Below are 21,861 nucleotides of genomic sequence, written 5' to 3'. Positions count from 1 at the left end.
GGGTCTCCCTGTGAGACAGGCTCTCGCCTCAGTTTCCCTCCCTCTGAAAGGGAGCTGACAGGAAAGCCATGCGATGTGTGTTGGCTTTTATTACTGGCACGCGTGGGCATGTGGGGGTACAGGCACCAACAGCAGCTTCCAGCCGGGCCAGCTCCTGGTTTCCAGACTTGAGTCGGCCTGCAGTGCCCGGGGGGCGGGAGGAGGGGGGTGCCCAGAAGCTGGGGGGCAAGCAGGGCGGGGACACGGCGAGGATCTTTGGTGAAGGACACTGCTGCCCCTACTTCCAGCGCCCGGTCACTTTGGCCTTCCCACGGGTCTTGGAGCTGCAGAAGGAGCAGGGCCCAGTCAGAAGGGGGACACAGGGCTGGGCAGCAGGCCTCCACAGGGAGGGGGTGGAGGTGAGCGATGCTAAGGGTGGAGAGAGGCAGCCGGGAGCCGCTTCCAGAGATAGAGCAGGGCAGCAGCCTCGGGCCGGAGTGAGACCTCCCGGCCCTGTACAAATCCCCCACTGGGCAGTGACCAAGCAGGAGTCCGCGCCCTGAAGGGGAGGAGGAAGGGGTGGGAGCCAGAGCCCTCAGAGGAGGAGTGGGATGGCGGGGACACACGGATGGAGGGGGCAGGGCCGGGGAAAGAAAGGAAGGACCTAGAAACTTACACTTTCTGGTTATCGTTGATCCTGTTTCGGAGAACATTGATCTGTAAGTGAGAAAGAGTAACTTTGGAGCTGATTTGGCTCAGGTCTCAGGTGGCTGGGGGTGAAGGGGAAGCCAGCTGAGCACAGCGGTAGAGGGTGGGGGGAGGGGGAGCAGAGCAGCGATACTGTGAAAGTCAGAACAGGCAGGCATCCGGAGGGTCCCAGGTCCCACAAGCAGAAGCCAAGGAGAGGCTTCCTGGCCGCCCCACTGGTCTCTCACTGAGGGGTCCCCGAGGCACAGAGGGCTCAGGACGAGAGGCCTAAGGAGGCTTTCTGAGAATCGGGGGCAAGGCTGGGCCTCAGGAAGCCCTCTGAACAGCCCCAGCCCGGCCTGAGGCCCCCTGTCAGGCACTCTTGCCCAGTTGTTCATGAGGTACGGCACCCCCATGTGCTAGGCCTGCAGTTCGCCACCCTGTACTTGGCCCAAATCTGAGCCCGGTAGGCCAGGTGCAGAGTTAAAAGTGGAACCAGAGGCAAAGTGGAAGGCCCAGGTCTATAGGGGCTGTAACAGCAGCTAATACCTACTGAGCATTTAGTGGGTGCCCACCACTTTCTGTTCCGTGATGAGCACTCTCCCGAGCATTAACCCCCAGGATGACTGTGAGGTATAACTTAACACATGGCAAGTGCTCAGAACAATTCCCGGAAGACTTTACTACTATTTTTATTACTACGGTGATCTCTATAAGCCTCACAATAACCCTGTGAAATAGGTCCTGGGGTTATCCTTGTCACTTAGACGAGAAATGGAAAGAGGGAAGCGGGAGTAACTTGCCCAAGGTCACACAACTAGGGAGGGGCAGGGCTAGAAATAGGACCCAGGCAGTGTGGCTCCAAAGTCCATGCTCAGGGCCACCACACAAAATTGCCTCTCTCAGCACTGGGGGGGATGGGAGGGGACCCTGTAGCCATTCGGGCCTGAGCTGTGCTCAGAAGAGGGGCCCGTGCACAAAGAAAAGCAGCAAAGTGGGCCCGGAAAGGGAAGCCAAACTCCTCTAGGCAGAGAGGCCGCGCTGGGGAAGTGTGCGGGCCCGGCGTTCACTGAGCCAGTTCTTGCCGCTGTACGTGCACCTGGGACCCCTCAAAGCTGTGAGTTTGAGGCTCAGCCGGCTGTGCCCACACCAGGGCCTCTAGGGTACATGGGGAGAGAGAAAGTGGCTGCATCTCTGGTGAGGCCTCCCTCTCTCCACCCAGAGGCCTGGCTTTGTGCATCCTGGTCCTCCCACCTGACCCAGGGCATCCGAGCTGCTGCCTCAAGGCCTTCGGGGACAGAAGGGAGGGAGACCCCCAGGGCTGGCACCCCAGGAACGTGCCTTTGCTCAGCCCCAGCGAGTGAACCATCAGACTTCTCCAGCAAGCAACAGCCCAGTGGTGGATGCTGAACACTGCCAGAGACAAGACCCCCAGGCAGGTGTGTGTGAGTTGGCAAGGGTAGGAGGTGACAGGGATAGGGGAAAGGGGACTGATGGACAGCAGTCATGTGGGACCCAATCCAAAACAGGAGTGTGGGATGGGGGAGGGGCCAGTGAGCAGGCTCACTTCATATTTCTGCTGCTTGAACTTCTCCTGCAGGTCGAACTTCTCTGCCTCCAGGTTATAGATGCTCTGCCATAGTTCCTTTGCCTTCTCCCTGCAGGGGCCAGAGTGGGGATGCAGGGCGGGATAGGAACAATAAGGAATGGCCCTCATCTACCTTCATCCCGGATCTGACCCAGCCTCCAAGGGCACCAGCCCTCCTTCCCACCTCCAGGCCTGCTAAGGGGACCCCCCAGCCCACCTGACTCAGCAGGAGGCAGAGACAGCAGCACCTGGTGCTTAGGACCGGATGTGGGGTGGGGGGTGGCGCGGCGCGGGTAGGGCATCATTCAATCCCCCTTCCCGCCACCTGTGTGCAGGTGGGTAAGAAGCTCAGAGGGGCGAGACGCCTGCTCAATTTCTCTTTCTCTATTGGCAAAGCACAAAGATGGCTTGACTGGCTCACACCCAACTCCAGTGGCACCAAAACATTCTTGGCGGGGGCGGGGGGCGGAATATGTGAGGCAACAGCGCCCCCTGGTGGTGAACGATGAGAGTTGCCCTATGCCCCGACCCCCGTGCTGGCGCAGGTGCACGCAGTCGGCTGAGCACCACCAGTCCCCACCTCAGCTGATCCTCATTCAGGTGGTCAATGGCCAGCACCTTCCTCCTCTCGGCCAGAATCTTCTTCTTCTTTTCCCGCTCCGTCTGCCTCTTCCCGCTTTTCCGCTCCGTCTGGAGAGAATGACAAGCAGGGGGAGTTAACTAGGGAACACCCCCTCCTTTCCCCTAACCCTCCCAAAACCCAATGGGGAGCAAGGCAAAGCCTGCAGAAGGACCAGGTTCTTATCCTCTTCTTCCTGAAACACCCACGCTATCAGCTGCCTGGATTTCCTCCCCCCGCCCCCCCCCCCCCCGAGAAACTGAGGCAGGGGCAAGGAGGACCTCTTCAGTCCATTATTTCTTTGCCTCTCCAAATTCTTCCATCTCTCTCCCGGCTCCCTCCTCCCGCCCGACCCATTCTCCACACTCAGCATCCCCCTCCCAGCGAGCCCCCCAAAACGATGAGGAGGACAAGGGTTAGAGGTTGTGGTACCCACCTGGGCCTGCAAAGCCAGGACACCATGAGAGAAAGACCCAGAGAGAAAGACCGAGACCAAGGCAGAGATAGAGAGAGAGGGCAGGGCACGGCAAAGGCAGAGAGACACAAGGGGGAGAAGGAGAAGGTGATTCAGACGCTCATTGCAGGCAACCTTGTTCACTAGGACTATTCTGAGAGCAGGGCCATGCCATGAGTCTGGCTGGTGTGGTCACTGTGGCGACAGAGGCAGGCAGGCCGGGCTAGCTCTGAGCTGGGGGACTCTGGGAATCTAAGAAAATGTTCTGATCCCTCCACTGCACAGAGAAAATCAGTTTCATAATTCCTCTTCTCCCTTGAGAATGGAGTGTCGAGCAGGAGTGGGACACAAAAATGAGGAATGGAGGAGGTTTGCAGGAATAAACCATCTCACATCTGCGGGATACACAGATGCTCGCCATGTTAGCCCATCTGATCTCAGAGCAGGCAGGGCAGACGATATTAAGCCCATTTTACAGATGAGGAAACTGAGGCTCTGAGGTTGCCTGAGCCACACAACTGTAAGTGGCAGGTCTGAGTCTCCAACCAGAGCTCTGACTCTGGGCACAAGGCTCTTCCAGACACACCATCAACCTTGGGGGCTCCCGGGGCACTGCTGACACTCGAGGCCGCTGCCTGCAGCCCCCCCCTCCAGCAAGCCCCTCCTAGGGGAAGCCACAGCAGGCAGAGCGCCAGCTCAGGGCATGGGCAGGAGGCGGGCTTGGCCTTTCACTTACAGGTAGGAATTTCTTCCTGGGATCCAGCTTGAAGTCTGTGGACACCCCCTTCCTCCCCATATACCGGGACCCCCTGAAGACCACTGCTGCTGCCCGACCTACCTTCTGGATGTAACCCCCAAAGTGCATCATGTTGGACAAAGCCTTCTTCTTCCGGGCCTCGTCCTCAGCCTTTCTCCTGTTCTCCTCCTCCTCCCGTCGGGCTCTCTCTTCCTGATTTTCAGCAGGGAGGAAGAGAGAAAATCAGGGGTGAGGTTATGAACCCCTGAGGCTGGGCTGAGGTCTGGGGTGTTTATGGGTCATGTGAGTAGAACTTTTCTCTCCATCAGGCAAGAAGCTTCCTGAGGGGCCCCCCAGCACAGGGCCTGACACACAGGAGCTGCGAAGACTTTTGTTTATAAATGAGTGAAGAATGATCTCACCATCCCCTCAGGCAAGGAGCCCCCCACCCCCACCCCAGGAGGCCTGCTGTTCTGGAAGAACCTCCAGCAGCAGCACAGGAACAGGGCCAAGGGACCCCCTGTTCCCAGGGAGCCTGCACCAGGGAAGGGCGCGGCAGGAGAGGACTTCGCTGCCTTATAATGGAAGTTTGTACCTTTTGGCCCCTTCCTACCCTCCCCCCCCCCCCCCCCCCCCCCGCCTCTGGCAAACCACCAATCTGTTCTCTGCATCTATGAGCTTGGCGTTTTGGTTTTGCTTTGGATTGGCTGTGTTTCAGATTCCACATATAAGTGAAACTAGACAGTATTTTTCTTTCTCTGAATTGTTTCACTTAGCATAATGCTCTCTCCAGGTCCATCCATGTTTTCACAAATGGCAAGATTCCCTTCCTTTTTTATGGCTAATATTCCAGTGGGGGGGGGGCTGCGTGTGCATGAGCATGCACACACACATATTTTTATGCCTTCCTTCATCGGCAGGCACATGTTGCCTCCGTGTCTTAGCTCCTGTAAATAATGCCACAGCGAATGGAGCGCAGATGCCTTTTTGAATCAGTGTTTGCATCTTCTTCGGGTAAATACCCAGAAGTGGAACTGCTGGACGGAGAGTCTTGTAAAATATTAAGTTCGTGAAAACCCAGACATTTCGGTCTCAGTTACTGCTTATTATCAGATTCCAAACAGTGCCCAGCACTCACCAGGGGCTCGTTGACTGAATCAATGTGAATGACTAGGGAGGGGCCTAGGGGCCTGGGAGGAGCTGGGGGCCCGCTGGGGGCTCCTGTGGGCCGTGGACTAGGGGTCACTCACTGCCAGGCGAGTCTGACGTTCCTTCTCCCGCTCATTCCGGATGCGCTGCTGCTCGGCTCGCTCAGCCCGTCGCTTCTCCTATGGGGAGAGGGGCACAGCCTGCCCAGTGCGTGCATATGGAGGAGGTGTCCCCAAAGGTGCAGGGACCAACCAGGGAAAGAGGTGGCAAGAAAACGCACAGGGGATTTTCTCCTCGGGAGCTCAGGGCAGTGAGTGCCCTTCCTCCAAGGGCTTCTACTCTGCCAGCTCCCTGGACACAGAGTGCCTCGACAGGTGCACCAGCTCAGAATGCCCTGGCTGAATAAAGATAGCCCACAGCAGGCGTGTGCGGATGCCCCACGCGGAGCATTACTCATCGTGGGGTTGTCCTCAACGATTTGAAAAATGTCAGGCGGACTTCTCCCGTCTCCCACGAGTGCTGTGCCCCTGCCCCCCCCCACCCCGGCCCCAGCCCCAGCAGCTGCTCTTGTGTTCGCGGACAGATGGCCAGACCCTCAGCTGCCAGCCAGGGCCGCACAGCAGTGCCACAAACACAGCAGCGAGTCTGGTGGAGCGAAAAACAAAGGAGTCAAAATAACCCCCCCTGGTTATGATTTGGGACTGTAGAGGCCACACTCATCTTCCCTGCATAGTGGGGGGAGCTCCCAGTAGGGGGGAGTGGGAGGCAGAGGTGGGACAACAGGGATTTGACTCGTCTCCCCCCAGCCAAGGCCTGGGGCACCCGGAGACCATCAGCAGCTCTGGCTGCCAAGAATGGTCCGGTCCGGTGGGGACAGAAGGCAGGGACCCAAGAAACCACAGTGCAGGGCCTCAAGAGTGGCTCCTGGCCACTGGGATCCTGATGGAGAGCCCATTTGCAGCAGGGTAAGGGCCCCCCCCCACCCCCAAAGGCGGTCCAGAGGAGGTGGGGCCTAACAAAGGTGGACGGAGCGGGGTCTCTGGGGGCATTGCCACAGGAGACTTGACACCCACAATCCTGTCTTTGAGGGAAATGAGCTCCTCTTCCTCTTTCTTTCTGTTCTCAAAGTGAGCCTCGATCAGTGTCTGTAGCTCATTCAGATCCTTCTCCATGCGCTTCCGGTGGATATCCTGCGAAGGCACAGCCGGGCTCAGAGGCTGCCAGGCCCATGGGTCCAGGGAAGAAGTGGTTGGGTAGATGCCACCCTCCGCAATGCAGGAGGGACGGGCAGGGCGGGGGCCTGGCTGGGGGGTGGGGGGTGGGGGGGCACCGTGGCCCGAACCCAGGATGAGGCCCTGCCGGGCCTGTGCCAAGCACCATCCTGCCTGCGCCCTCCGCCTGCCGGCCCCCCAGCTCACACGGCCCCTCTCTCCCAGCCCAGGCCCGTTCCCCCCGCAGGCACACTCACATCAAAGTCTACTCTCTCCCCATCGGGGATCTTGGGTGGCACCAGGTTGGGCATGAATGGCCTATTGGAGAGAAGAGGAGGGAATCCATGAATGCCAACCCCATCCCGGACCCAAGGGGCTCTGGGTGGCCAGCACAGGAGGGGCCCTTCTCCTTCCTGCAGACACTCGGCCGGGCGGCAACAATGACAGCTCCCCGCCAACGACAGCACCTCTCGGCACGTGGGCACACTGCAGCCCTTTCACGTGCGCCCTCTCGTTTTATCCCCCTGATATACCCCTGACGCAGAGACCCCCCCAATCTCACTGAAGAAAACAGAGGCTCAGGGACCATGCAACAGACCGCTCCAGGACCAGGACCAGGACGGTTGCTCCGGACCACGCAACGAGGACGTCACAGAAGCTATGGCGCGTGAGTCCGACTCCGAATTCCCACGGCTGGCCCGTGAACCCCTGGCATCCTGGGGTTTGGTCCCCGCCCCAACACATACTTGCTGTGTGACACCAGGTCCAGTGGGCTCCTCAGTTTCCCCGTTTGCCCTCAGGTCTGTGAGGGGCCGAAGTGAGATACTGCCATCCGTACAAGTGGCCAGGAAAGGGAAAGGTGCGGGACAAATGAACGGGGCTGGGATTGTCTCTGGGGCTGGTGTTGGGGGGGGTCCCAACTTGGGGAGCAGCCTGTGACTGTGCTGAGGCGGCATCTGCGACAGGTTTGGCGTCACCAAAAGGGAGAGCCTCCCTGGCCCCCTCTCCACCTGACACCCACCCCGGCAGCTTCCAGGTGGTTTCATTTTGCGGCACCAGGCCATCCTGCCCCACCCCTTTGTGACACTTTGAAGCCAGCCAGGCTGGCACGCTGTCACTGCTTGGCTCCCCCAGATTTCCGGCCCTCTTCCTTCAGGTCCCACTTCAGCCGTGCCGTGAAACAGGAGAGGCTATCCATCCAGGGCCACAACTAGTCCACCCCTTTTCTCTGGGTGAACACAGTGCTTTACATGCCGGGGTACGCAATTGGTAATGGAGCGTGAGGTGGATTGCAGGCCCCCCCCCTTCCTTGGGCTGACTCTTGTGCAGTACACAACCTGTACAACCATACATGGTGGTCTGTGCCTGCCGCACCCCCTGGCCCATGCCCCCTGTATCACACTGCACTCCTGTCCTTCCTCACTGGCCTTCTCCTCCCAGGGCCTCACCACAAGTGTGTCCCGCTCACCTGGGCTTTGGTTTGGACTCCTCCACTGGGCCATCTGGGGAGGAGAGAAGCACACAGCCACAGGGTCAGAAGGCCCCAGATCTGGTCCCAGCTCTGCCCCTGATAAGCTGAGCACCCATGCGCCTCTGTTTCTCCATCTGCACAATGAGTTCCTTCCAGCCCTGGGGATCCCCGGTTCCAGGAGCATCACGAAGAATTAAAGCAGCAGAGCCACAGACCCCACACTCCTTCTCCCATAGTGGCTCCCAGGGGGTCATCTCAGGGGACAGCTGGGTCCTGACAGGAAGAACACCCTCCCAGAGTGAAACTCCAAAGCTTTCTCTCATTCACCAGTTCTGGGCACTGTCCCCGGGGGATCTTGGCCCCAGAGTCCCCTCCGAGGCTCTGCCTACTTGGTTGCTCCCTGGACTTCCTGGCCTCCAGGGGACCGTGCCAGGGGGCATGATTTCAAGACCCAGCTGGCTGCCCCTCCCCTCCAGAGCCAATGCACCCTTGGTAAAGGCTGCAACATGACAATGACCACTGCAGTGACCCCCCACATGGGCCATCTACATCTTGGGATTTCATCCTATAGACACCACACCTTACGAGTGGTTTTGCCTGAGCTCCAGGAGCCTTGTATGTGTAGGCGACTTCTGGGGCCCTGTCCAGATTGGGGACTGGACACTGGTCCCCTCTCCCACAGGCACCACCCAGACAGCTTCTCTGGAATGAGGGGGACAGAGGTTTGAAGGCCAAGACCCCAAACCTGCATGGTCATCAACTCTGTCCTCTCCTCCCCTGAACCCCTCCTCGCCCATCTCCCTGGAGGGAGCCCTGTGGTCAGTCTCCCCTAAAGCTGCTTGGAGGGGCTCCCTTGATGCCCCAGTACCTCTCTCTTGATGTCCAACAGTCCTCACCTTCAGTTTCTCTGGCCTCCTCTTCTTGTCCGTCTCCTAAACAGAACGTGAGAAATTAGCAAAGATCCTTGTTCTAGACCCAAGTCCCCCCCTTCCAGAGTCTCCCCCACAGACAGGTCCTAACCAAAGTGCACCCTGCTGGCTCCTGGGCTCAAGGGATGTCTATTCACACACATGCCCCCGGGCCCAAGGCTCTGCCTGACACGAAAGGAGCTCACAATCAAGGTTCATTGATCGAACAACTGGGGGCTGAATCCCAGCCCAGGCAGGATGTACTATTGCATAGGTTGGAAAGCAGGTTCCAGGTGGATTTCTCACAGTCATAGGAGTGCTGCTGGGGGCTCCTGCCACCCCCCCTCAACACCATGAGCAAGCCCCACCCCCCACCCCAGACAGGGCCTTACCTTCTACATTGGTCTCCTCAGTCTCAGCCTCACCTTCAGCCTCTTCTTCTGCTGCCTCTTCCTGCTCTGGAGAAGTGAGCCAGAAACAGTGAACACCCAGGCCCTTACTTAGGCTAGCAGGCAGAACCCAGATCAGAGAGGGGTGGGGATGGAGGTCAGCAACATCCAGGATCCAGAGGAATGTTGGAGTCACCAATATGAATGACAAGGGGCTGCTCGGTTCTTGGTTTAAACCAGAAGTTGGCAAACTATGACCCAAGGGCCAAATCTGGCCCCCAGACTGCTTCTGTAAATAAAGTTTTATTGGAACACAGCCACATCCACTCATTTATATACTGCCTATGGCTGTCTTTGCCATATTCTAGCAAAGTTCAGTAATGACAACAGACCCTGGTAAACCATGACAGAAGGGCATGATCAAGCTTGTGGAGAGTGCTTTTGTTCTAGACTTGTCTCTCTGGGAGTTTGGGAATTGCAAGCAGGCCTTTCTGAGCATGGAGACCTGTTCTGTACGTGAAGGCCACTGGGAGGGCCAGAAGTCTGGGGTAGGAGCATGTTAGGGTGTGTGGTGGGGGTGCTGTTGGTACCAGCAGAGAAGGGCTTGCAGGCCCAGAAACACTCATTGCTGGGGGTGGGAAGGTCTGGTGGCTAGCTATTTCTGCCTCACTCAGCACCTTTGCCCAACAGCCTCCCTGGCAATACAACTCCACCCTGTTCCCCAACTTTCTACCCCCAATGTTCCATCCAGTGATCTGACACCACAGGATGTATCCTGCTTAAGATGAGGTGTTGGGGAAGCTCCTGTCCTCGACTCGGTAACTCTAGGGACCCTTCATCTGTATCCCAAAGAAACCCAAACAGCAAGACAGTGGGAGGATAGATGAGGTGCCCACTGTGTAGACATTTGTACTGCCCAGAGAGTTGGTAGGATTCTTCTATTTTCATCCCTTTGCTTGGCAGGATATGGACCCCACCCAAGTCAGGCACTTGGAGTAGACAGATCAGACAGGATGACGCCAGGCTCATGGCTCTGCCCGTAGGAGGCATCTGGTCATGCTCACTGGCTGATGGGCTGACAAGTGGTGGCCTCCTGGCAGAGGGAGAGGAGAAAGCCTCAGGAAGGGACAGAGAGAGGCCATCACGAAAGAAATGTTGGCCCCCAGTCACTCTGTTCTCTGTCTTCTTTTCCTAGTCTGGGCCTGGGGATACCTCTTCTTTGATCCCCACAGGAGCCTTACCTCAAAGAAGATGCTTCCAGAAGGGGCAAGAATAGAAGTCTGGCCAGCAAGAGTATGACCAGTTGTGGGGTCCTCTTCAGGCCATCTTGTTAACCCCTGTCCCCACCCCATCTAATGTGTCAATTCTCTGTAGAATACCCCCTGCCCATGCAACACGCTCAATGAGGCGCTCCCGGCCTCCTCACTACATCTTGAGACATCACTATTAGAAAGTTCTTTCTCAACTTCAGCCCAAGTCTGTCTCCCTTGCCCTAGTCCCACCCCTAGGGGCTGGAAACAAGTCCCGGCCCCCTACCCCCACCCCACAGCAGTGCACATTTGAAGGCTGACGTCATGTCCTTTCTGCCCTGGCTATTTCCAGTTCCCCCAGCTGCTCTTCAGATCGCTCTGTCGCCAGGTCCCTCACACCCTGGCCACCCTGCCTGGGCCCTGTCCACTTCAGACAGAGGGCCCAGCATCAGCAGCGGGGGCAGAGAAAGGCCACTCATTCCAGACATTAGTCGCCTTCTGTGGCCACATTCGGAGCAGGCCAGGGGACAAGCCAGCCTGGGTTCTTCCCACCGCCCAGCCCAGGAGAAAGATCAGAAACCAGGGGAAAGGAGCAGCGGCCCGGCCCTTGGGAGGCTGAGAGGAGGTGACTGACCCACTCCACACCTGTCCCTCCCCCCCCGCCCGGCCCACCCCACTCTGCCACAGAACAGGGCCCGTCCACGGCAGCCAGGCTCAAGACAGCAGGGAGCAGAAGGCACAGGAAAGTAAAAGCTGTACTGCCGTCTTTGTCCTCTCTCCAGTCCTCCTCTTCTGAGGGTCAGGGAGGGGCCGCGGCAAAGGGGAGAAGCGAGACAGGTTAGTCTGGGAGCAGAAGGACGGGGACAGGAGCAGGGAGACAGCGCACGCTTCTGAGCACGGGCTTTGGAATTAAGCTCCGGTTCCAAGTCCTAAATCACTACTTCTAGCAACTGAGGCAAATCGCTTCCCAGGCGCCTTGTCAGTATAATGGAAAGAATGATCCTCAGGTCTCCGCCGTGATCTAGCAGGCATAGAGCGCCCACCAGCTGCCTGGCAGTGGGAAGCACTCAGTAAACGACGGTATCGGGCCATCTCCTCCCTCTCTAGACACGAGGACAGAGGTCCCGAAGAGCAGAGAGTGGGAACGATTCCCGGCTGTCAAACTTCTCCTGTGTTCCTACCCTGAATGAGCCCCTCAGGTATCCCACAAAACATCTCCAATTTCCAGGACTCACAGTTCTGAGAGCCCCAGTGGAGAGCCTGGCACAGGGCAGTTTTGTTGGTGTCTTTCAAGGAAGCAGCCCCATCTAAGGAAGGCACAGCATTATCACACTGAGGAAACAGACCAGCCCATGGTATGCAAACACCTGCCCAAAGAAACAGCTCACAGCAGAATGCACTCTTTCTCTACTGGAAGAAGAGACAGGGCATCGTCCATTCTGCAGGCTGAGTGGTCATCCATGTAGACCTTGCTCTTTCTTGGTCATGTATAGCCAGGGACTTAGCTATGAGGGAGGCGGGTAGAGTCCCTTCGAGCAAGGTGATACATGGAGCTCAGTCCACCATCACAGTGCAGAACCGTTTTGCTAATTCACAGCCAAATCCCACTGTGTGTAGCAGGCAGATGAGCCCCAGATCCAAAGGTCTGTATCTCAAATATCGCCCCCTAAAATTCACAAGCTGGCCAAGCCTCCAAAGCGAAGGAAAACCTACCACATGGAGAGTTTATGCGGGTCACGCAGCAGAAAAGTGGAGCCAGCTAGATTTTTTAAATTCACAACATAGTTCAAATAGCTTCTAAAGTATCTGGTGTTCCTGGAAAACCAAAGCGACACCCATGGCCCCTCTCGGTTTCCCCTGTGAGTTTCTCATGTGTCTACTCTTTGGCCAGGCACCCTGGAACAGCCTTAAATGAGAGTTGTGAGAATTTGCTGAGCCTCTAAGGGGCAGGATGCAAGCTGCCAGGCCTGCAGAAGCCTGAGGGGTCTGAGGGCTCCTCTGGGCCACTTGGGGAGTGAGGCCTCGTAATCACATCGGTGTGTCAAGCACTCAGGAAGGCAGAAAGGTTAGGGTGTTCTCACGTGAGATATGAGGCACAAAGCTGAGGAGAAATGTGAGAACAGATCAGAGTAGGAATGGGTCTATGGGTCAGAAGGGACTTTCCAAGGTGTAATGATGTCTTCAGATAACGGAACAGTTCTATAATCTCATTTTGAAAAATTATTAAATTGAATGCATTTAGGTGTGATAATGGTGCAATGGTTACGTCTTCTCTTTTTAAGTAGCGCTTATCTTTTAGCGCTTAAGTACCTACTGAACTATTTAAGCATGAAATATATGATGTCTGGGGATGATTTGTGATGTCTGCTCTAAAATAACTGGGGGGAAGGGTGCCTGCGTGGCTCCCTGGGTTAAGCGGTTAATTGACTTTTGATTTCGGCTCAGGTCATGATCTCATGGTTCATGAGTTCGAGCCCCGTGTCAGGCTCTGTGCTGACAACTCTGAGCCTGGAGTCTGCTTCGGATTCTGTCTCCCTGTCTCTCTGCCCCTCCCCGACTCACGCTCTGTCTCTCTCTCTCTCTCTCAAAAATAAACATTAAAAAATAATAATAATAAAATAAAACAAACTTTTATAAAAATAACTGAGGGGAGATGAAGCATAGGTGAAAAAAGATTGGCCATAGCTGATGACTGCTGAAGCCGGATGATGGGCACATGGTGAGGGAGGGGAGGGCGTTATTCTATTTTGCTACTGTTACATGCATTTAAAACTTTTCATGGTAAAACAAATAGAGAAAAAAAATCACACGTAATTAATTAGAAAAAGGGGTGATTCTGTTTAAACAAAATGACAGACAAAGGAGACAGGTTTAAACCTTTTGCCTGAGACCTGAGCAACCGAGGCTGGAATGATTCCCATCCAGGGGCCATGGCTGCTGAAGGGTCTTTGCTCAGCTGGGAGTGAGGGGCGGGCACAGACAAGCTGTTTTCCCAGGGCCCCCAGAATATTGGATTCCTGGGATCTCCCCTTCCCGGCCCTCCCTCTGCCCGAGCTCCATACCTTCTGCGGCTTCTTCTGCTCAGGAGAGAAGACCACGGCCGTAAGAGAGGAGACAAGAGGCGGGTCAGTTTCCAACCACGCTGCCCTCCATCCACATGAGTACACAGGCGTGTGCTTACCTTCCTGCTCCCTGCCCGGCAGAAGGACACGTTGTCAATAGCACATCGCACACACACCACGCGCGCACACTGGCCTTTTCCCAAAGATGACTCCGCTCTTTATTTCCCTCATTGCCTAATGAGGCTCACCCCACCTCTGCCCACCTATAAAGGCAGCCCCTAACCTGGCTCAGCCTTCTCCGCCAGGGTTACCCACTGTCCCCAGCAAACCTCTGCCTGGGCCAGCTTGCTCTCTCCAGCGTCAGCCCGCTTACCACTCTCTCCCCGCTCTGAGCGTTGCCAAGCTGTCCCCTAGAATGCCCTTCCCTCGCCCTTTGCTATCCAAATCCTACCCAGGTAACCCCTCTTGGCTAATTGTTTCCAACATGTAACATCTTAACATCCACAAGAGAGCACGCTCTGTGAGGGCAGGCGTTCTGCATCCTGATGCCTCTGCAGGCTCCCTGGTGAGCACCACCCCCAGGAGATCATTGTGAGACCTGCTGCCAGTGTCCCACCCCCAGGGTCTCCCAGGCAGGGCGGTGGGCGGGGCACTCCAGGAGGAGTACGATTCCAAGATGAAGTGCTAACAGTGAGCTCTGATTTGGGTTTCATGGGGCATGAGCAGCTCTGCGGCCTCGAGACAGTCACTGAACGGCTCTGGATCCGTTTTCAGGAGACACAGCTTCGAAGCTCCTCTGCCTCCTAGTCTCTGAGCCAGACAGGACCCCCAGCTGACCCTGGGACCCGAGCATCTCTATTTCCAGAAGTCTCCCAGCCTGTGGCCAACCCAGGGTCCGCAGCGCAGAGGCACAGAGGCACTTCCCCAGAACCGGCACAGCCACTCCCCTCCCTATCCCAGGTGGCTCATGGCCCCAGGAAGTGGGGGGGGGGGGGGAAGGTAAGGGGCAGGGTAGGGAGGGGTCAGCACCCCAGACAGGATGCTTGGGATACTCACTCCTCGTACTCTTCCCCCACCTCTTCCACGTCAGACATGGTCTCCGCTCTCCCTCCGGAAAGAGAAAAATGTCAGTATGGGCAGAAGGGGAATTCTAGCCCTCCTCAGCGCTGAGAAGAGCTTAGCCTCAGGCTACTACTGCCTGAGACATGGGGAGGTGATGCTAGCCCTGCCCCTCATCAGCCTGTGACCTGCAGCCAGGAGCCTGCTTCTCCTTCTGTCAAGCCGGGATAACAACCCCACATCACCTCAAGGGCAACCGGTCCAATGTCCATTTCACTCATTCACCTCAAGGGCAACCGACCATGTCCATTTCACTCATTGTTCTGCAACAGATACACTGTTTGGAACTTCCCTGCTCTGGTGCAAATCATTGTAACTCTCAAAACAATGTTTCTATAGTTGCTCAACCTTTCCTGCCCACAACCTTGCCAAGCATTCAGGGCAGCAAAGCTGTGCAACCTGTGCCCCGTGTAGTTTGCTCGTCACTGCAGAACGTTCCCCCAGGAGAGTGGGTACATGGACTGTGGCACATCCATAACATGGAATACTTCTCGGTGATGGAAAGGAACAAGGCGTGATACCCAGGACGCCTTGGATGAATCTCTAGGGAATTACTCTCACCAAGGGGGAAAAGGCCAAGCGATATGATATCATTTATATGACGTTCTTGAAATGGCAAAGTTACAGAAATGGAGAACAGATCGGTGGTTGTAGGGGATGGAAGGGGAGGACATGTGGGCGTGCTGACCCAAGGCACACAGGAGGGGCACCTGGCTGGCTCAGTTGGAGGAGCATGTGACTCTTACCTTGGGATCATGAGTTCAAGCCCCACATTGGGTGTAGAGGTGACTTAACAATTTTTAAAAAGGTGCACAGGATTTTTGTGGTTTTAGAACATTTTAGTGTCTGGAGTGTGGTGATGAACACATGAACCGACACAGATTAAAGCCATACAGAATTTCACACACACACACACACACACACACACACACACCTGGTCCGAGTAGAGCCAGGGAAATCTGAGTCAGATTATGGCTTCTAGCAAATGCCCATATCCTAGTTGTGACCTGTACCATAGATGTGCAAATATACCATTGAGGGGAACTGGGCAAAGTGTGCAAGGGAACTGTATCACTTCTTAGGAACTTAATCTACTACTGATCAATAAAAATTCCAATTAAATAATGTCTGCCTGGAGAGCTCGTTTTGAGATGCACCCTTAACTGGGATAGGAACTGACAATCGATATTCCAACCCTCTTCCATCAGCTTGCTGAGTGCATTTGGGCAAGTCTTTGTTTAACGTCTCTGAAGGGCAGTTCTTCCTCTGTACCCTGGAGATAGACCATACACATCCTGGCTACCCAAGGATCTTTATGAGGAGTAAATTGACATTAAGGAAATTGGAAGGCATTAGGCAGTGTGAGGTTTTGTTTCCGTGCAATTGCAGGGAGAAGCCACAGGGAGACGGGAGACAAATCTGGTTTTGAATCCTGGCTCCACCTCACGTTTGCCTGTGACCTTGGAAAGGTCACTTAACCTCCCTACACCTCAGCTCTTCTGTGAAATGGCTCCTCCTCTGGGAGGCTCAGAGCTCGTGTAAAGTGTCTGGCCCAGAGCAGACCTCTAATAACTGTTATAACCCAACCCTCCCGGGCCACCTGTGTGTACAACCCCGGGGGCACCATTCACATTGGCTGAAGCGTGAACGGCGGCCCCGCAGAGTTGTGCAGCATGAGAGCTCTCAATCTTCCTGAGCGAGAAAAGGGATAAGGTGATGTGAGGGTGAGCCTACAGTGAGGCAGGAGTAGAATCAGAACAAAGGACACAGCCACCCTCAGTGAGGCTTCTCCTGGGCCCCTGTCTGCTGTCCCACCCGCGTCCAGCCACCAACTTCTGACTCAAGCCACAGGTGACAGGGGCAGAGGGAGGGCACCGCTCACTGCCCTCTCCGCCTCTCCCTGCACATCCTACTGGAGTGGCGCCCCAGGCACCCACCTGATGACATCCAGTGAGTCCCTGTTCTGATGGGGTGGGGTGACGTCAGCTGCTTTCGGGCTGAGGGATTTGAAGGATTCTCTGCACCCAACTCCCCCTCTGAGTGGAGAACTCTTCAGACCCAATGCCCGCTTCAGCCGCCGGCCGGCTGGCTACTTATCTGAACCTGCTCCCAATATCCCAGGGTCCTGCCGGGTTCAGGACAAGCATGGCTGTAGCGAGGCAGGCCCCTCTCTAGCTCCCTCTGCTGGCGCAGGGTGGGGGCAAGTGAGGAAGGGTTTACACAGACGCTTTGGACAGAAACTCTGAGCCACTTTTTGGCTCCATTTGGATGGAGGCGGGTGGGAAGAGATGTCAGATGCATACAGTATCATGCCGGGGATGGAACCTCATTCTGCCAAAGAAAGACCCAAACGCCAGAGCATCTCCAAAATGGGTCTTCAGATGAGAGTGGCCAAAGAGAATAGCCCCCTCGCCCCAGATATGCACTGCCCCAAGCCCCAGGACAGTAGGCAGGAAGAGAATCCTGGGAGGAATCTGTCACCTCAGGGAGGACAGAGAAGTTTCTCACAGGGGCTACGCATGCCAGCCTGGGGCATGTGGCCTCTAGCTTTCTCCCCTCTCTTGCCCTCCCTCTTGCTGGCAGGGCTCTGGGCTCAGAGGAAGAAAGAGCAGCTTGGAGCCCTCTCCCTGCTCCTGGGAGCACCATCCAACTCCCAAAAATAGCAAACTGACCATGGAGAGTAGGGGAGGGCTTTCAACCAAGAGGACAGCAGGCAAGCCAATTGCCCGAAGGCAAGACTGATGAAGGGGAAGGCGATAGGCCGAGGCCGGGGCTCTGGAATGAGACATAATCAGGAACCTGGCAGGGCCAGGAGTGAGAATGTCCTGGAGCAGCTGTGTCCTCACACCCAAACCCTCACCTGCTTCCACAGACAGCTTTCTAGCCAAACTCCCTTACAGCCAAGAGATCAGGGTCACCTTTCTTGGGGAGTAAAGCAAAAACAATACAGGGCAGAAAGAACACTGGCCGTGAGGTCAAAAGGTCTGGGTTCAGGGGCACCTGGCTGGCTCAGTCTGTAGAGCCTGAGACTCTTGATCTCAGGGTCATGAGTTCAAGCCCCGCACTGGGCATAAAGATTACTTAAATAAAGACAACCTGGGTTTAACCCCAGTTTTTGCGGTGTGACCGTAGCTAACTCATTTCATCTCTCTAGGCTTCTCCTAACCTATCTATAAAATAGATGAGCTTCAAGTTCTAGTCTCACAGAAACAAGTCTCTGAGTTTCTGAGGAATGTGGGCCCCATCCCTCAGCCCTTGTCCCCAACATCCAGCTGGAATCCTCCCAAGCCTGCAGCTGTCAGCCCACCAGGAGAGCTAGGGGACAGGGTTGAGGGGGGCCAGCAGGCAACCCGATCCTCTCAGATTCCTCTTCTGCCCGGAGAGGGCTTGCCCTACGAGACATGGGTCAGAGGAGGAATTCTGGAGGTCAGATGGCTTCCCAGCTGCAGTAGGCCTGGAATGTGCATTGACACTCCTTACACGCTAGGCCACCCCTTCCCTAGATGTTTCCTCATTTGGCCCAGGAGAAACTGGAAGTCAAGGGAATATCCTTTCTCTGCCACTCCCAGATCCTGAGCAAGGTCTGTCCCTACAGGGCATGTTGGGATGGGGTGGGACAAGGGTCCACGGGGGGCCAGGGGGCAGCTGGACTCTAACCCCTGGAGCTGGGTTCACACCCCATAGAAGGATCTCTCACTGGGGTCTCTCCCCCATCAGCCCCCCCAAATGCTACTTCGCAGGGCTTTCTCTCGGGGGAGGAGGGTGATCCTGGTGGAAGGCAGATGAACGTCACATGTCTGCTCACAGAGGTGCTCCCCCAGTCCCTGCCTACCTCCGGACGTGGGCTCTTCCTCAGCGCTTACAAGACAGTTTCTGAATTCCTGGAGATGTGAATTTCACCACCGGGACTATTCTGATTGACATGACTGCAGTCTTGCTCTGCTCTCTGGGAGTCAAGAAGGACCTGCCTGGAAAGGTTTAGGGGGCCCTGGGCCTGGAGGTGAGGGGCGGGACTGAGCAATCTGGGGGAGTTCCTGTTGCTTAGAGCTTCACTGTAGAGCAGACAGAGACCTAGCAATTGTCTCCCCCACTCTACAGATGAGGAAATTGAGTCCCAGGGAAGGAAAGGCACTTACCCAAGACCTGCCAGCGATACAGTATCTTTAGTGGCAGATCTGGGACTCAAATCCAAGTCTAACATTTCTAACATACTGCCCTACTGTGCTAGTCTTGGAACCTGATCCCTGTGACACCCCTGTAAAGCGTGGCCTCTTCTCAGAGGGAACGTGGGCCGCTAGGGACTCTGACGTCCACTCCCCGTGGACGCAGGCAGACTCTGGATACAAGTGCCAGGCTGCAGGACATCTTTCCTCTCCTCTCTGCTCTCCCCATCTCGAGCCGCACCCGGGTCTTACCTCAAACCAGGAGCTGCCGACAGATCCCGAGGTATCTGCTCAGCCTCAGCAGGGACTGGGTGAGGGCAGGGGATGGAGAGGGCTTTAAGCAGGGCTGTGGGCTGGGGCCTTGTAAGCCAAGCCCTGCGGTGGGAGGAATGTGCAGCAAGAGACACAGCGGGGGCGCGGGGGGTGTTGGCTGCTATTTTGGCAGGTGCCAGGGACAGGACTAAAGGAACATGCACCCCACGCCATATAAGCCCATGTGGTTGTCCAGCTGCTCAGATAAGCTATTTAAAACCAGAACAGATATGCAGGGAACAGAGGAGGGAGCAGGCATGTAACATAAACCAGCTGTCCCTCTTAAGAATCCTGATAAAGCAGGTGCCAGAGGCCCAGGCCTGGGAAGGCAGGCTGGGAGCAGTACTGGGGGGCAGATGGCAACCTCTAAGACACTTCATGAGTCTCTGGGCCAGGGGTCTGGCGGGCAGGGGGAAGGGCTTATCTGCAGCTGCACGTAAAGTGATGCTGTGGGTATAGACGTCTTCCAAGCTACTGGCTGCTTCTAATGGGCCGAGTGGCCTTGTACAGGATGCAGGCTCAGCAGGCCTCAGTAAGGACATCTGCAAAGTGGGTCTTTTCCATGACCTCCAAAGCCAGGTGGCAAGTCCTCCTCACTGGGAAAGGACTAAAACTGATACAGAACGTCAGACACAAGGTAGAACCTCCAGTCAAGAATGATGGTTGTCCTCGAACAGGCAGCTGGGTTGTTCGAGGGGGCTGTGAGGACCGCTGAAGCATGTTCCCTGCCCCCCCCCCCCCACCCCACGCCCAGGACTTTAAGATAAAGCAGTACAGGACTGTGATTGGCTACCTACTAGACTGTGAGATACATAGGTCAGGGCCCAGGGTTTTTTGTGGTTTGCTTGCATGGATATGCCCACAGCCCCTAGCACAGTGCCCAGGGCATCTTGCAGCCCAGTACGTGATGGAAATAAAACGGAGGGGAAGGCAAGTCTGGCAGCAGCCGAGCTAACTGTCCCCCTCAGTGTCTCTGGGTCAAGGCCCGTGTCCTACCTCTGAAGAAGGAACGCCCCTCCTCTGGGCCAGGCCCACTCCTCCCGTGTGCCCCCCGGCCCTTCCAGCCCCTGCCCATCAGAGATGTACACTCTTGTCTGTTTCTCTGTGGATGAAGAAAGCCAATCTCCCCCTCCCTCCTCCACCCCTGCCTGACCACACACCCATGCCTCCCAGTCCTTGACTCTCCTCTCATCCTGCTGCCCTGGGAGCCACTATGCGGCACCAACAGCCATCATTTCTGCATCCCCTGCGTGCAGGACTTCCACTCGCTGCTCACCCACTCTATCACACTCCTGCCCCATCAACTCAGCTGAGACTGTCCCCTCTATGGTCCCCAGTGGCCTCTGAGCCCAAGGGCCTGATTCCCCCACCTCCAGGCTGATCCCTGCCATGTGGTCCTCCACGCTGCTGGGAGATCCGTGGCATGGCAAGCTGGGGCCAGGTGCCTGCCAGTCAGCATCCTGGGGGAGAAGGACCCCAGGGAGGCAGAGAAGAGGCAGAGAAGAGGCAGGTGGTGGGAGCAGACTGACAGAGGAACGGTGAGCAACCAGGCTGTCCGGAGAGAGATGGAAGAAAAGTATTATCATCCTCTTTCCTGTCTAGCCCACAACGGCCCAGCCTTGCTTTGTGCCCTGGCCTGGAACCTTTTAGAATTTACGAATTGTTGGTCTTAAATTTTCCCTTAACTCGAGCCACTTTAAGTGGTTTACTGTTCCTCGTAAGCCAAACAGTCCTTCAAACGGGCCATAATTTGTTTGCACAGATGCCTGGGAGAGGGACCTGGGCACCTCAATTGCCACAGATCTCCATGGGAAAAATCCAGTAGGCTCTCACTGTTCATGGACTATGTGAGGTTCTCACAAACCGTTCTAAAGCAGGGATTTAATTCGGAGAATGGAGAGGCAGTGAGTCAGTGAGAAAGTCTAGCCACTTTCCAGCAGCCACATCTTGATATGACAGGGCTGTTCCCAACCTGTCATGGATGCCCCTGTCCCTGCAGGTAGATATACAGTGCTAGCGATAGCAAGGAAGGGGAGACAAAGGCTGGTCCCCACCCAGAATTGCACTGGAAGAAGCGTATACTGGAACACTGCTTGCAGATTCAAGGGCCCATGAGAGAGCGGGCCATGTGTGAGGTCCCAAGGCCATGAGGGCAGGCAAGCAGACAGGGCAAGGAGTGGTGGGGGGATGCGTGGGGGGACCTGCTCTGTCTGCAGAGGGTGCTCGATGTCACCTCCTCCAAGAGGCCTCCCCTGCCCACTCAGCCAGCCAGTCACCGCCGTGCTGCATTTCGTCCTCACACCCGTCCCCAGCTGAAATTATCTTGTGCATAGATTTGTCTCCTTGTTGGGGGGCTGGTCCCCTGACAGGAATGAGGTCAGGGCCTTTGTGGGGGGGGATCCATGAATGCTAGGGACAAAGAGTCACGAGGTCGTGTCCCCAAACACTCTGTCCTGCGGCCTGTCCTTGATGGTCACCCCCAGAGAGGGTGTGCAGCTGCCAGGACACCCCAGACACCCAGGACCAAGCCATCCCCCTCACGCCCCACTCAGGCCTCTACTCTAGAAGGTTTCTGGGAGCCTCTCCCAAGAAAAGTCTATGCGAGGACAGTTCTTGTCTGCTGGACAAATTCGCCCACCAGGGGACTTTCCAAAGTTTAGAATAGACCATCATAAGTCTTTAGGTCCCTGTTTGAACCCTGAGTTCCCAGCAGGTCCTTTGAGTCTCTGGGCAAAGCTCATCACACTCCTCCCCCTGCCCCTGG

The 21,861-nt window shown here is 56.1% G+C and overlaps 1 protein-coding gene across 12 annotated transcripts; it reads right to left on the bottom strand.

Moving 5' to 3' along the window:
• Window positions 1–72: 72 nt before the first annotated feature.
• TNNT2 (troponin T2, cardiac type) lies at window positions 73–19,156 on the bottom strand. Of its 12 annotated transcripts, none has more exons than XM_045456524.1 (17): window positions 19,038–19,156; window positions 14,560–14,611; window positions 13,623–13,633; window positions 13,504–13,518; window positions 11,204–11,233; window positions 9,195–9,260; window positions 8,791–8,826; window positions 7,892–7,925; window positions 6,681–6,741; window positions 6,286–6,402; window positions 5,314–5,391; window positions 4,166–4,276; window positions 3,310–3,315; window positions 2,835–2,944; window positions 2,234–2,324; window positions 656–696; window positions 73–323 (listed from the first exon to the last, which is right to left on the bottom strand). In XM_045456524.1, exons 2-17 carry the CDS (start codon window positions 14,595–14,597, stop codon window positions 278–280), a joined length of 891 nt encoding a protein of 296 aa, XP_045312480.1. In that variant the 5' UTR covers window positions 14,598–14,611; window positions 19,038–19,156; the 3' UTR covers window positions 73–277. The 12 variants fall into 12 exon arrangements, with proteins under 12 accessions (XP_045312480.1, XP_045312483.1, XP_045312482.1 ...); XM_045456527.1 differs by having other exon boundaries at window positions 11,204–11,230; XM_045456526.1 differs by having other exon boundaries at window positions 14,560–14,607.
• Window positions 19,157–21,861: the final 2,705 nt, after the last annotated feature.

The sequence above is a fragment of the Leopardus geoffroyi genome, chromosome C3 (genome assembly GCF_018350155.1).
Source record: "Leopardus geoffroyi isolate Oge1 chromosome C3, O.geoffroyi_Oge1_pat1.0, whole genome shotgun sequence".
Taxonomy (NCBI): domain Eukaryota; kingdom Metazoa; phylum Chordata; class Mammalia; order Carnivora; family Felidae; genus Leopardus; species Leopardus geoffroyi.
Note: the sequence above shows the minus strand (reverse complement) of the source record. Positions and strands in the feature narration are given on the sequence as shown.